The sequence below is a fragment of the Doryrhamphus excisus genome, chromosome 11, assembly GCF_030265055.1.
Source record: "Doryrhamphus excisus isolate RoL2022-K1 chromosome 11, RoL_Dexc_1.0, whole genome shotgun sequence".
NCBI classification, from domain to species: Eukaryota; Metazoa; Chordata; class Actinopteri; order Syngnathiformes; family Syngnathidae; genus Doryrhamphus; species Doryrhamphus excisus.
Genome location: NC_080476.1, coordinates 19,817,179 through 19,833,298, shown reverse-complemented (window position 1 = coordinate 19,833,298; position 16,120 = coordinate 19,817,179). Strand labels below are relative to the sequence as shown.

Sequence of the window (16,120 nt, the reverse complement as noted above, 5' to 3'; positions counted from 1 at the left end):
TTCAACTTTCACTTTGAGATAAATATTTATGGATTCATGGTGTATGGAAATTTACAAGAATACATTTGAAATATCGGAAAGTTTCAGGAAAATATCAGTTCCCAACTAAAATCTTTTTTTTTTTTTTTTTTTCAGTGCGGCCCAAACACTCCATGGTATGGTTGACTATGGTCCATTATTGGTAAAAAAAAAAATAAATATATATATATATATATATAGAAAGACAAGTGTTCCAAAAATGAGTGAATTTGCGTGGGTATGCGGTGGCTTGTCGGGCTCCGGCGAAGAGATGAAACGAGTCGCTGTTAAATTCTGCTCATTCTTGGCTGCACAATCCCCCCCTTTGACACGCGGGACAAAGGGGGCTCACACACACTGACTTCCTTATTAGGTGTGGCACGGTAACGTACACGATACCCGACCACCTCCTCCGTCGTCTTTTCTCCCGCACACACACTTTCTGACCCGCCAGCCGAACGAGAAGTTTAGTGACCCCAGCAAAAAAAAAAAAAAGTCCCGCTCCCAGCCCCCCCCCCCCCCCCCCCCCCCCGCCTTGGAGCAAAGTGAAGCTGCTTTGCTAACCGCTACTCCATCCCTCGCTGCTCTCTGACTGACTGCTGTTGTCTCTTAGCAACGCTGCAAGGCAAATCGATGAAGGGGAAAATAGAAAGACATTGAGATAAACGTGGGGTGACGTGACTGGGAGCGAGGTGGGGGGGGGGGGCTAGAGGACAAAAAAAAGGGGAAGAGGGGAAAGGCTGCAGAGAGCAGATTGGACGACATTGCTTGTCTAATTCTGTTTTTTTTCCATTAAATTATGATTATTTTTTACTTTCACTTTCACCAGCATGGAGTGTACTTTGTGACAGTAAATAAAATGGCCATTTTACAGCAGATACAAAAGCCCACAAGAGCAGCTACAGTGCAAAAACCAAGGTAATACCAATCAAGACGTTACATACTCTATTTACAGCTGTGTACATATTTATTGCATGGTTATTGCACAGTTTATTGCATGATTATTGCATGGATTGTTGCATGATTATTGCAATTGATTGCATGAGTATTGCATGGTTTATCACATGATTTATGCACAGTTTATTGCATGATTATTGCACAGTTTATTGCATGATTGCAATTTATTGAATGAGTATTGTATGGTTTATTACATGATTTATGCACAGTTTATTGCATGATTATTGCATGGTGTGTTGCATGAATATTGCACGGTTTATTACATGATTTATGCAGTTTATTGCATGATTATTGCACAGTTTATTGCATGATTGCAATTTATTGCATGAGTATTGTATGGTTTATTACATGATTTATGCACAGTTTATTGCATGATTATTGCATGGTTTGTTGCATGAATATTGCACGGTTTATTACATGATTTATGCACAGTTTATTGCATGATTATTGAATGGTTTGTTGCATGATTATTGCACGGTTTATTACATGATTTATGCACAGTTTATTGCATGATTATTGCACAGTTTATTGCATGATTGCAATTTATTGCGTGAGTATTGTATGGTTTATTACATGATTTATGCACAGTTTATTGCATGATTATTGAATGGTTTGTTGCATGAATATTGCACGGTTTATTACATGATTTATGCACAGTTTATTGCATGATTATTGCACAGTTTATTGCATGATTGCAATTTATTGCGTGAGTATTGTATGGTTTATTACATGATTTATGCACAGTTTATTGCATGATTATTGAATGGTTTGTTGCATGAATATTGCACGGTTTATTACATGATTTATGCACAGTTTATTGCATGATTATTGCAGTTTATTGCATGATTGCAATTTATTGCATGAGTATTGTATGGTTTATTACATGATTTATGCACAGTTTATTGCATGATTATTGCATGGTTTGTTGCATGAATATTGCACGGTTTATTACATGATTTATGCACAGTTTATTGCATGATTATTGCAGTTTATTGCATGATTGCAATTTATTGCATGAGTATTGTATGGTTTATTACATGATTTATGCACAGTTTATTGCATGATTATTGCATGGTTTGTTGCATGAATATTGCACGGTTTATTACATGATTTATGCACAGTTTATTGCATGATTATTGCACAGTTTATTACATGGTTTATGCACAGTTTATTGCATGATTATTGCACGTTTTTTTGCATGATTATTGCACAATTTATTACATGATTATTGCATGTTTTTTGCATGATTATTGCACAGTTTTACTACATGGTTTGTTGCATGATTTATGCACGGTTTATTACATGATTTATGCACAGTCTATTGCATGATTATTGCACAATTTATTACATGATGATTGCATGTTTTTTGCATGATTATTGCACAGTTTTATTACATGGTTTATGCATGGTTTGTTGCATGATTATTGCACGGTTTATTACATGATTTATGCACAGTTTATTGCATGATTATTGCACAGTCTATTGCATGATTATTGTATGGTTCGTTGCATGATTATTGCACGGTTTTATACATGATTTATGCCCAGTTTATTGCATGATTATTGCACAGTTTATTGCCTGATTACTGCAGAGTCTATTACATGATTATTGCATGGTTCGTTGCATGATTATTGCACGGTTTATTATATGATTTATGCACAGTTTATTGCATGATTATTGCACAGTTTATTGCACAGTTTATGCTCATTGCACTGTCTAGCAGAGCATGCCAGACAGAGGATGAGCGAGTGCGGTTTTTCACCGCTTGTCTGGCATGCTCTGCTAGACAGTGCAATAATCATGCAATAAACTGTGCAATAATCACGCAGACGAGCGTTTCGCAGCGGCCGCTGATGTTGTGCAAGTTCGGCTTGTTTATTCCTGCGGCCAGCTTGTCTTAACCGTCGCCTTCAAAACAAGAGCGCTGTTGTGTCAACAAAATAAGGGCGTCCTAAAAAAATACCTTGCGTTAATAACGCCATTTTTAAATCCATAATTTTTTAATTGTATCGTAAACGATGTGAGTGTAGCCGGATGTGAGTCCAACCGTCTGTCACCAGGATATTTACAACCACGAGGCTAACATTGTGCACTTCTACGTTTAGCTCATCAGCTAAAAGCCCCTAACCTGTCATCTCCTTTTCCGCTTTAACGCTGCTCCTCAGGCATCAGGGATTTAGTTCCAATATTTAGATGACAGAAACCCAGCAGGGGGGGGGGGTGCACTGGTGTCCAGTACAAGCCAACACAAGTGGATCTCTGTGGTCAATCACTCCTAATCAACGTGAAGCTAGTTGAAATAAACCAGACCATGCAGTGCTACAAATGACCACGTGATGCACCTAATTAGCTTTATTAGCATAACCCAACACGTATTTTTTCTTGCTAACATTGTAAAAAAACAATAACACATCAAGGGAGGGTGGAGAAATAAACCTCACCCCCTGCCTGCTTCCAATCTAAACCCACTATTAATAGAAATAAAGAATAAAAAGCATGTTAATAAAAAAAAATGGCTCACCTTACCGTAGCAGGTGTTTCTTTTTAGCCGGGGAATCCCGAAACAAGCGTCGTCTTCACGGGTGTCTGTCTTGATGGCAAGCGGTCACACGCTCTGAATGTAAATGTGTTTTTTTTTCTCCCCCCCCCCCTCCTCCTCTCAATTCCTGAAGGTGCTGATGAATTTAGATAAAGCTCGCTTGAATGGAGGAGAGGATGTTGGAAAAAAAAAAAAAAAAAAGAGTCCGAGTCCGACCTAGCCACACAAAGACATCCGGTCCCAGATGTCAGGAGGGATCCAGTCCAGAGCAGGACGAGACGCTTCCAGTAGCCGCCACTCGCAGTCCGAGCAGGCGGGGGTGCCCGTTCCGTTGTGTTCCTTCCAAGGAACGCGTCACTTTGATGGAATAATAACGGCTCCTCCATGCATACGCTCCATCACATACACACGCACACCAGCACCGCTGTTAAGCTAGCGTCAAATGTGGAACTTCCGGTTTGGTATTTTCAAAATCAAACGGAATGCAAAATAGAAGCACTGATCAAATCGTTTCACTGTATACTTTCACTATAAGCAGTTATGGGCAAATTAGTTGAAAAAGTAAGGAATTAAAGTTACTAGTAACTAACTTTTAACAGTGAAAGTAATTACTGTGTTACTATTTTGGAAAAACATCAAATGTGTAAAGGAATTCGGATTTAGTTTTGTCACGTGGGGGAGTCGGTTCATTAGATTATGGCTGAGGGCCGAGCTCGTGACAAAGATACAGTGATATATTCATATGTTCAGCATTGAAAAAGTTGAAATAGTAATCAATTACTGTAAAATAATGACACTTGTGATAATAAAGTAAAAAAAATTATGTCGATTTAAAACAATAATGTAAGCATATCAACAAAATATTTTTTATTACATACAGATAAACAAAACGATTGGCTTGTTTTTTTTAACGCTGACCAGTGGTCTGTATCCTGTTAATATGTTGCATTCCAGTGGGATATTTGTTTATGTATTTAAGAATCGTAACATTTGTAATAAGCAAAATTAAAATCACGAGTTACTGAAGTTAACTATGCAATATTTAATGGTCTTTGTCGACATCTACCGGATTTTTTTTGTTACTACAGCATTTCGTATTTCTGTCAGGCATTGTTTTCGCCAGCTCTTATGACGTAGTAAAAGTTGTGCAAGGACCCCAACAAACGGCGGTACGTCGTCGGCTTCCCGGAGCTGTAAGGATCCATTGAATCTTACAGCGATTCTATCAGCCTAAAATCACCATCATCCTAATTCGCACAGCGGTAAATATGATATTTTACAAATGTACTGTTTGTCTGTTATCGAACGCGTATTATATATGAGCCAAATGTGCCGATTTGTGGTAAGATGGACGACAAATAGCGAACACATCCGACATAAGTAGCGCTTTGTATGAATGGGCTTACGCTATGTAGTTTCTAGTATATGTGTGTGCCGGCTTTAAATGTGTCCCTGTTGTCAGGGGACGATAACTAGTAACCTTTAGCAACAGTTGCTCACATTAAACCTTAAAAGTTTGAATAATTGTGCATTAAAAATGCATTTTTACTTCTTTAACGCCAAGTTCGCTTGGCTAAGCTAGCAGTTTAGACTTACTGGTACGCTAACAGTAGTGCAGTACTTACTATTGGTGTTATGCTAGTTTCCATGTACAAAAACACGGCAATACAAATACAAAGTACTGTGCATGTATTGCTATACGTTATTTTTATTAGCTCTGAGCTTATAGGTAATATCCCTGCAACACATTGCACTAGCAATATGTGAGGTATTATTGAGTGTAAACACCAATCTACCTTTCTCCATTTTTTTCTAGATTGAGCTGGTGAGCCAAGTGTGCGTTTGAGCCCCCACCAACCCCCCCGGAGAGGCTTGTGGGGAAGCCACGGCGAATATTCAGCCATGTTTCTGTACAACATCACTTTGCAGCGTGCCACTGGCATCACGCACGCCATCCATGGAAACTTCTCAGGTGAGTTTACCTAACGCTTGTTTCTTGTTTCTGATTCTAGATTGGTACAACATTTAACAAGAATCGGCCCTTTTGAATCCGACACCGCCTGTGTAAATTGGCTATAGCTAGTCGCTATAGCGGTCATGCATATTTGCCAAGATTTCTGTGGGAAAGAGCCAATAGAACAAAACAAGAAAATATGTCCTGTTTAAATTTGGGGGAAAATCATATAACAAAGCTTGCCGTGGGTACGCAGGCTCTGTTTCATCTGGATTGGATCTTGGATTTCGTGTTCAAAATCACATTGGTTTAGTTGTAAAAAAAAAAAAAAAAAAATCAATTCTGATTGGATTAACTTGTTGCTTGCTTATGTTGGATCCTAACATATGGAAGTGAGGTCAAGTTTCCTCATAAAAGGAATGACATCAATATTATCCCAAGGCCAAGTTTGCTCTGTACTCTATAAACTCAGTTTCCTTTCAACTATACGCCACAAAAATACACATTCAACACTTGGTTTTGATAAAAAAACAAATATGTATGTACTCCAAAGGCTTATTGCTCTCCTACGTTGTTGAACACCGTGACGTGCATCCATTGTACGTTGAAATTAACGTAACACAAATCAGTGAGATTAGCGTTAATCTGCTTTGCTAACATAACGTTAGCTGTGTGGTGGTGTAGCCTTCTCGTCACTCTGGCTAACGTCCGATGTGTGGCGCTTTGTTCTATATTATTTCATACGCAGAAACAGAGTTGCGAGTTAAGAAAATGGAAAAATCCAAACATTTTAGCTCACTCATCAGTATCACTGAATTGAACAAGGAAGTGTTCCAAAAAAAAAAAAAATCACTTTACTAACTTCCGAATACGCTTTGGAACATTATTAGAGGCCTCCAAACATGAAATAACACCCCTATAGTCACCTTTACACTCCCACTCACCGATATAGTAGACATAATAGGAGAAAAGACTCCTGCTTCCCCGTGTTCGGTTGATTTTTATTCAGGACTATTGTGTCTGTTGTGAGCTGCAATAAAAGCTCGTGGTTCCGCCAAAAACCAAGTCCGGTGCTTGTGTATCTCAGCTGACATTACAGTCAGTACCATTACTGAGCGAATCGTCGCAACCTCTTTCGGTGTAGTTGTATTTTACTTCATTTAGACAATGAAAATGCTTCATTTGGGGCAAAGAAATATGGAACATTTGCCGTACATCCGGGGTCTCAAACACGCGGCCCGCAGGCCACTACTTTGAGGCCCTCGCCTTGATATGAAAGTTTAATGTTAGTTTGATATGGATGCTGTATGGTATCATGTACCCAGAAAAAATTATTACGTTTGATTCATGTTCATGTTAAAGGTTAAATAACTGTTAATAGTTATCCTCCCTATCCGTGTGGAAGTGGTAAGTTTTTGGCTATTTAAGTTTGAAGGAAATAACTTGAAGGCTACCGTTTAGGTCGCTAGCGCTCTAGTTTGCGAGTTAGCATGTGGCTCAAGACCCTGCAGTTGCGCAATATGTTGTAAATAAAAAAGTATAAATGTGAAAAAAAAAAAAAAAGAACAAGGAAGTGTGTCTCTCACTGAATTTCGTCTGGGTAATATCTTGATGATTACTCGAATAAATATTTGATGACGGGAATATTGACTGGCTGCAATACTAATCTGGCGGGACCACTTCCCTCACAGGAAGGCTTCATGAGGCCCATTTTTATGCCATTTACCCACAAACATCACCCCGATGCACGGCCCCATCACGATCTCTACTTCATTCTTGGATGCTGACAACATCCTGGTTCTTGCCTGGACAGAATTTGAGAAAAAAAGTAGTGGCCTTTTATTGTGGCCAGCCCCAGGCACAACTGTGGAATAGTCTTAGCATCCGGTTAAGCCACTAGGTGGATGAATGAATACTCGCTAACATAGATGTAGAGAAAATTGGCACTTTTTTGACATCTGGTATTTTGCTCCCAATAAACCGACTTTTTAGGAACAAAAATGCAGGAGATCGTCGTTTCCAGGGGAAAGATCCTGGAGTTGCTGAGGCCCGATGCCAACACGGGAAAGGTGCACACGCTGCTCACGGTGGAAGTGTTTGGCATCGTGCGTTCGTTAATGGCCTTCCGCTTGACCGGAGGAACCAAAGGTAGATCTCCCGCCCTCTGCCGTGTTCGACACTCACTGCCGCGTCGCTTTCAATGGCTCGTTTGTGGTTCGTAGATTACATCGTCGTCGGGAGTGACAGCGGCCGCATCGTTATATTGGAATACCACCCGTCCAAAAACATGTTTGAGAAGATCCACCAGGAAACGTTCGGGAAGAGTGGCTGTCGCCGCATTGTCCCGGGACAGTTTCTGGCCGTTGACCCCAAAGGCAGAGCCGTCATGATTGGTACGTTAATTAAAAGTTACCCACGTTATGTTCAACCTCATATTAACTTAAGGTGTCTTCTCCCCCCCTCCCTCGTCCCCGTGTAGGAGCAATCGAGAAGCAGAAGTTGGTGTACATTCTGAACAGAGACGCAGCCGCACGACTGACCATCTCGTCCCCGCTGGAGGCCCACAAAGCCAACACGCTGGTCTACCATGTAGTGGGAGTGGATGTCGGCTTTGAGAACCCCATGTTCGCTTGCCTTGAAATGGACTACGAGGTAGCGTCAAGTCGAAACATGAAGTTCTACCAAAACCAGCCGTGATGAGTATCATGTCTCTTCTCTGACCTCCACTGGAGAAAGATTCAATATCTCTGAACGCTGGTTTGCTAATTTCCTTGTACTTTTTAATTATTGTAATTATTTGTATATTAATATCATTTCTTTTGACAACCAACCTTCCCAGGAAGCTGACAACGACCCGACGGGAGAAGCCGCGGCAAACACGCAACAGACGCTCACCTTCTACGAGCTGGACCTCGGCTTGAATCACGTTGTCCGCAAGTACAGCGAAGCTTTGGAAGAACACGGGAACTTCCTTATCACCGGTGAGCAAAGCTTCCGAAATACTTTCACATTTGAGCCTCGAAACGTCCTCACCGTCATGTTCTCTAACATGTTGATCAGGGGTGCTCATTAAGTCGATCGCGGAGGTGGTACTGGTCGATCGCTGGTCGATCGCGGCGTGACATTAAAAAAAATATCATCCCAGCATCGATGCCGTCACTTGATTGACATACAGGGCAGCCATTCAGATGACAACTGAATGTTGCCCTTCGGGCGACCAATCAAATCAAACAACGTCTCTAAGTGCAGCAGAACTTACGATGTCAGCCTATCATCCATCCCCGTTACTTGATTGACATACAGGACAACCAATCAGATGACAACTGAATTTTGACCTTTAGGTCACCGCTCATGCGTAAACAACGATGCAAAGTGCTAAGCTAGTCGGCGAATTGCGTCAGATTTTAAAGCCCTCGCTAAAGTTTATGGTCACTAAAATGAGTGAAGGAGCTGGACCAAGTAAAAAGGCAAAAACTGGACCAAGTAAAAAGGCAAAAAACATATCACTTCCATACGGATATGGAATATTATACGGATATTATGATACGGATATTATCCATGACTGATAAACATTTGGAAGTGTGCTTGAGGCTGGCTATCAGCAGCTACTGTCCGGACTATGCATCCCTGGCTGGTTCAATTCAGTGCAAGTCATCAAAGTAAACTCAGGTAATTACAAAAAATGTTAATAGTTAATTATGTGTGTTTTGCAATATTGGCTCATTTGGTTATGTAAGGTACATCAACATACATTGTACGTACAAATAATCCTCAATACATTTGAAAATAAATAGATGTTTTGCATTTTTGTAAGTGGCTAGATCATTTTGACTCGGCCATTTTAAAAGTAGCTCGCATGCTGAAAAAGTGTGAGCACCCCTGATGTTGATGGATATTTTTTTTGGGGGGGACACCTGGAGCAGGGGTGTCCAAAGTACGGCCTGCGGCCTGTTTAGTTATTAGCCCGTGCCACAATGCAGAATGAAAAATTCAACCTAAAACCTCCTACGAAAAGAATTATTATAAACAAGAAGTCAATATTTCCTCTTGTTTTAGTTCCTGGCGGTTCCGACGGTCCCAGCGGAGTCCTCATCTGCTCCGAAAACTACATCACGTATAAGAATTTTGGAGACCAGCCCGACATCCGCTGTCCAATCCCCCGTCGCAGGGTGAGTCACGCCATCGCTTCCCCACCGCGTGATGTCAAATCCTTCAACCTTTTAAGTCATCGTCTCTTGCACAAAATTGAATTTCGAGTCCATATGCAAGAAAAGTCCTGTAACCGGGCATGCAGACTCCACTGAACACCTGGACCGAATTCGATTACATCCAGAGCAAACTTCTAATCAGATCCGACAACAATGTGAGCGTGTCTGAGACGTACACTACGTCGTTCTTTGCCACAAGTCACGTCCACGCGGCTGTCATAACATGTCCGATGATGCTAAGCTAATAAGGGGAACGCTCAAAATGTTTTTTTCTTTCTCGTAGAACGACCTGGACGACCCGGAGCGCGGCATGATATTCGTGTGCTCGGCGACTCACAAGACCAAGTCCATGTTCTTCTTCCTGGCCCAGACGGAGCAAGGAGACATCTTCAAGGTCACCTTGGAAACCGATGAAGAAATGGTGAGCGGGTGGTGTCTTCACGTTCACATTTTTGGCGCCCAGAACTGTCTACTATTAAAATTTTTAATCCGATTAATCAGTTTTCAAATTAATTAATCCCATGTCTGAAATATGCCAATTTTTACTGTATTTTATTGAAAGAAAAATAAATGACAGGGCAGGATTATGTATATGTATTTGTAGGTATTATCAGCACCAAATTAACTGCAAATTTAAATCAAATTGAGATGGCACACATCATCAAGACTTGGCACTCTTATGCTAGGTGTCGTCATGTTATCATTGCTAGCATTCTAACATTAGCAAGACTAATATTTACGGTGTGGAACTATGGCACTTGGTGGAGGTTGACGCTCTCTGAGTGCTATTCCTGTTTTTGTTCGAGGTTGCATTTTTTTTTTTTTAAGACTACACGCATAGTAAAGACCTTGTGATGGCCGAAGTGTCCGTGAATGCATCTCATAGTCAGACAATGAGGAAGCAACTAGAGACGTGTTTAATTAAATATATTGCTAAACATATTGTTGTTCAATTCCACCCTCGGGCATCTCTGTATGGAGTTTGCGTGTTCTCCCCGTGCATGCGTGGGTTTTCTCCGGGTACTCCGGTTTCCTCCCACATTCCAAAAACATGCTAGGTTAATTAGCGACTCCAAATTGTCCATAGGTATGAATGTGAGTGTGAATGGTTGTTTGTCTATATGTGCCCTGTGATTGGCTGGCCACCAGTCCAGGGTGGACCCCGCCTCTCGCCCGAAGACAGCTGGGATAGGCTCCAGCAACCCCGCGACCCTCGTGAGGAAAAAGCGGTAGAAAATGAATGAATGAATATATTGTTAAACTACAGTAAACCTGGGATATATCGGATTCAATTGTTCCCACTGGTTTTGTCCGATATAAGCGAAATCCGTTATATGCGTATACCGGAAAATGTCCGTTTTACGCATATATGGGATTTATATCCGGTATATGCGTAAATCGGATTTTATCCGTTTATAAAAAAGGCACTTCCTTGACTATGTTTCCAATGTACCTGGACGCGCAGGCAACGCTGCAAACGCTGCAAATGACGTCGTATAGCGATAGCCTGTCACGATTCGGCGAATCGGAGCGCCACGATGCGGCCATCCGATATATGCCAGGGAAATTTAATGGAAATGGAAATTGGAACGGGACTGGAGATTTTGTCCGAAATAGGCGAAATCCGTTATAAAAAAATCCGATATATGCAATGAATTTTTATTGGAAATGCATTACAGAAAATTGATTCTTTTTTATCTGTCCGTTGTGAGCGAATTTCCGATATATCCGAGTCCGATATATCCGAGGTTTACTGTACTATTGACATTCCAAAAAGTTTGTGTGTCAAAATAGACATTTTTATAACCGTTATCAATGACTTTTGTTTTTTCACCATTCGCCGGTGGACGCTAACCCCGGCGAAAAGCAGGGCTCTGCTGTACTAAGGTGCTAATGATTAAAATGGAATCTTTCAGGTCCCGCAAGCTGAATAAAGTACGTGTTTCTATGCGATAATAAAATCTATTATGTGTCATATTTGTAGGTGACTGAAATCAGGCTGAAGTATTTTGACACCATCCCCGTGGCGACAGCCATGTGTGTCCTGAAGACCGGCTTCCTGTTTGTGGCTTCGGAATTTGGAAACCAGTAAGTGCCGTCTCCATCCCTCGTCACGCTCACCCCCCGCCCCCATGAAACCGTTTACTGGCCTCTGATCCTGATGCTGTGCGATCGATGCTTTCTGTCAGTTACCTTTACCAGATTGCCCACCTGGGCGACGACGACGACGAGCCCGAGTTTTCCTCCGCGATGCCGCTGGAAGAAGGGGACACGTTCTTCTTCCAGCCCCGCCCCTTGAAGAACCTGGTACTGGTAGATGAACAGGAGAACTTGTCTCCCATCATGTCCTGTCAGGTGCGTGTGCGTTTAAAGCGGGGCTGCTGACGGAAATAATAGTGTTTCCTGACGTCCTGTTTAAAGGGCGGTGTTTTGGTTTCTCCGAAAGTCCAACCCGGGGAATTACGTTCCTGTTTGTATCCGCTCCTTTTTTGTTTTCCACTGCAGATCGCCGATTTGGCAAATGAAGATACGCCGCAGCTTTACGTGGCCTGTGGACGAGGTCCAAAGTCGACGTTAAGGGTCCTCAGACACGGACTTGAGGTAAATGCGTCGAGACACAAGGATATGCATATGCACGCTTTGTGGCTAAGATGGGAATGAGTGGATTTGGTGACTGGATAACGGATTACGATCCTGGCCTGATCTGAAACGCATTAAATATTATTTTCTTTTAATCTCAATCTGGGTGTTTTGATGAATTAAGTAATCAGTCAGTCCCTAGACCAGGGGTGGGCAAACTACGGCCCGGGGGCCACATCCGGCCCGCCAAGTGTTTCAATATGGCCCGCCTGTTCTTTCCAAGGTATTTTATTTAAACTCAACATACGACCTGGCATTGTGGCTTGAGCCAATTTTTTGATGGTTGAGGTAGCTGCTTTATCAATTTCGTTATTTGATGTGGTCCGTTACAAAATGCTCCTGGAAAAAGGAACACAAGCACAATAGTAAAAATAATAATAATAATAACAATAATAATGTTTTTGTTAATAATAATACTACTATTATTATATTAATATTGTTGTTAATAATATTAATATAATAATAGTAATAATATTATTATTATTAAAAATAATAATAAACAATATTATTGTTATTATTATTAATATATAATAATAATGTATTATATTATATAATATAATGATAATAACATTACTATAACTAATAATAATAACAATAGTAATTCTAATAAAATAATAATAATAACAATAATAATGTTTTTGTTAATAATAATATTACTATTATTATATTAATATTGTTGTTAATAATATTAATATAATAATAGTAATAATATTATTATTATTAAAAATAATAATAAACAATATTATTGTTATTATTATTAATATATAATAATAATGTATTATATTATATAATATAATGATAATAACATTACTATAACTAATAATAATAACAATAGTAATTCTAATAAAATAATAATAATAACAATAATAATAATACATTTAATTTCTAATACACTTCACATCAAATAAATGATTTCAAAGTTCACATATAGCAGATTGCATGACACCTTTACATGTAAAATATGTGTAAAAATATACCTAGGTGTAAAAATTGACTGTTACGTGTAAAATACTATATACCCCCCCCCCCCCCCCCCCCCCCTTCCTGTCAATTTTGTTAAATCAATGCGGCCCGCCAGTCAAAAAGTTTGCCCACCCCTGCCCTAGATGGACGTGATCAACATGAAGCACCCAGTTAGCGGTTTGGCCCGCAACTGTACATTAGAAGAGAGCGCGTTTGGTGGCGTCTTAAGCCGGAAAAAAGTGCATTTTTAATCAGAGCACGCCCTGCATCCTTCCCATTGAAATACATGCTCTACAGCGGCAAGGAGGTTACGCATCAAAGGGGAACTTTTACGCATAAACACCTCGAAAAATCACTCAAACATTTCGAACATTTAATCAGTGTAAGCAACCTGTTGCTTCTCATCCGGCTATCAAATGCAGTGAGAATGGATGTCTAAGTTTGTTTATTTGAAGTAGGATGAGACTGCCTCCTGGCTTCGTGATGAACGAAGGCGCTCCGACATGCATTGCGGTCCTCAACATGTTCCATTCCTACAACTCGGATCTCATTTGAGCCTGGTTGCAAATCAAAATTTAACCCCAGAAACACTCACATTATAGTTGAAACGCATGAAAGATAGAACTAAAACATTGGCTACAAGAATTCAAACTGCCAACCTCCTTGCATGTTGATATTTACTGCTTAGTGCCTTTTTGAACACGTTTTCAACAGGTTTCCGAGATGGCCGTGTCTGAGCTGCCCGGTAACCCCAATGCTGTGTGGACCGTACGCAGACACATCGAAGGTACTATTCCAGTATGCTTTCACCTACCCCTGACCCACCCCTTCATTTCCTTAACTCGTTAATACAACCACAATAACGGTGCTGACCGGTGGAGGAGGTCAAACAAGGTGGTGGTTTATTTAATAATCTGGAAGGGTTTGAGCTGAAGACAGAAGTGGTTTGTGTTTTTACACCAGTTTGGTTTCTTTTCTTCCTTTTCCCAGTTTTTAGCAGATTTGTCTTATTTCTGCCAAAGCATGCTGGGAAGTGTCTAGTCCAGGGGTGGGCAAACTTTTTGACTCGCGGGCCGCATTGATTTAACAAAATTGCCGGGAAGGGGGGGGGGGGGGGTGGTATATAGTATTTTACACGTAAAAGTCAATTTTTACACCTATATTTTTACACATATTTTACATGTAAAAGTGTCATGCAATCTGCTATATGTGAACTTTGAAATCATTTATTTGATGTGAAGTGTATTAGAAATTAAATGTATTATTATTATTGTTATTAGAATTACTATTGTTATTATTATTAGTTATAGTAATGTTATCATTATATTATATAATATATTATAATTATTATTTATATTATATAATATATTATTATTATATATTAATAATAATAATAATAATAATAATATTGTTATTATTATTTTTAAAAATAATAATATTATTACTATTATATTAATATTATTAACAACAATATTAATATAATAATAGTAATATTATTATTAACAACAACATTATTATTTTTACTATTGTGCTTGTGTTCCTTTTTCCAGGAGCATTTTGTAAACAGACCATTGTTGTTATTATTATTTTTATTAGAATTACTATTGTTATTATTATTAGTTATAGTAATGTTATTATCATTATATTATATAATGTATTATAATTATTATTTATATTATTATATAATATATTATTATATATTAATAATAATAATAACAATAATATTGTTTATTATTATTTTTAATAATAATATTATTACTATTATATTAATATTATTAACAACAATATTAATATAATAATAGTAATATTATTATTAACAACAACATTATTATTGTTATTATTATTTTTACTATTGTGCTTGTGTTCCTTTTTCCATTTGCGATGAGGAGCATTTTGTAAACAATTTTTTAATTGGCACAAAATTTTAAATAAAATACCTTGGAAAGAACAGGCGGGCCATATTGAAACACTTGGCGGGCCGGATGTGGCCCCCGGGGCCGTAGTTTGCCCACCCCTGGTCCAGTCTGCCCGTTCCACAGCTGCAAACACTCCCAGCGTATACACATCTCACAGATCGGGATGATTTTGTATATGAAATATTGTAGCCCAGGGGTGCTCATTAAGTGGATCGCGATCTACCGGTCGCGGCGTGACATTAAAAAAATATCATCCCCGCATCAATGCCGTCACTTGATTGACATACAGGGCAGCCATTCAGATGACAACTGAATGTTGCCCTTCGGGCGACCAATCAAATCAAACGACGTCTCTAAGTGCAGCAGAACTTACGATGTCAGCCTATCATCCATCCCCCTTACTTGATTGACATACAGGACAACCAGTCGGATGACAACTGAATTTTGACCTTTAGGTCACCGCTCATGCGTAAACAACGATGCGAAGTGCTAAGCTAGTCGGCGAATTGCGTCAGATTTTAAAGCCCTCGCTAAAGTTTATGGTCACTAAAATGAGTGAAGGAGCTGGACCAAGTAAAAAGGCAAAAACTGGACCAAGTAAAAAGGCAAAAAACCTATCACTTCCATACGGATATGGAATATTATACGGATATTATGATACGGATATTATCCATGACTGATAAACATTTGGAAGTGTGCTTGAGGCTGGCTATCAGCAGCTACTGTCCGGACTATGCATCCCTGGCTGGTTCAATTCAGTGCAATCAAAGTAAACTCAGGTAATTACAAAAAATGTTAATAGTTAATTATGTGTGTTTTGCAATATTGGCTCATTTGGTTATGTAAGGTACATCAACATACATTGTACGTACAAATAATCCTCAATACATTTGAAAATAAATAGATGTTTTGCATTTTTGTAAGT

The 16,120-nt window shown here is 39.4% G+C and overlaps 1 protein-coding gene across 1 annotated transcript in view; it reads left to right on the top strand.

Moving 5' to 3' along the window:
* The first annotated feature begins 4,627 nt into the window (after window positions 1–4,627).
* Window positions 4,628–16,120, top strand: part of sf3b3 (splicing factor 3b, subunit 3) — a 46,846-nt gene continuing 35,353 nt past the window's right edge. The window contains exons 1-12 of the mRNA XM_058088145.1: window positions 4,628–4,776; window positions 5,331–5,486; window positions 7,461–7,616; window positions 7,691–7,861; window positions 7,948–8,120; window positions 8,308–8,449; window positions 9,525–9,637; window positions 9,960–10,097; window positions 11,661–11,764; window positions 11,866–12,031; window positions 12,182–12,277; window positions 13,994–14,066. Coding sequence (XP_057944128.1) covers window positions 5,417–5,486; window positions 7,461–7,616; window positions 7,691–7,861; window positions 7,948–8,120; window positions 8,308–8,449; window positions 9,525–9,637; window positions 9,960–10,097; window positions 11,661–11,764; window positions 11,866–12,031; window positions 12,182–12,277; window positions 13,994–14,066 — 1,402 coding nt within the window. The 5' untranslated portion in view covers window positions 4,628–4,776; window positions 5,331–5,416. The remainder of the gene's footprint in view (window positions 4,777–5,330; window positions 5,487–7,460; window positions 7,617–7,690; window positions 7,862–7,947; window positions 8,121–8,307; window positions 8,450–9,524; window positions 9,638–9,959; window positions 10,098–11,660; window positions 11,765–11,865; window positions 12,032–12,181; window positions 12,278–13,993; window positions 14,067–16,120) is intronic.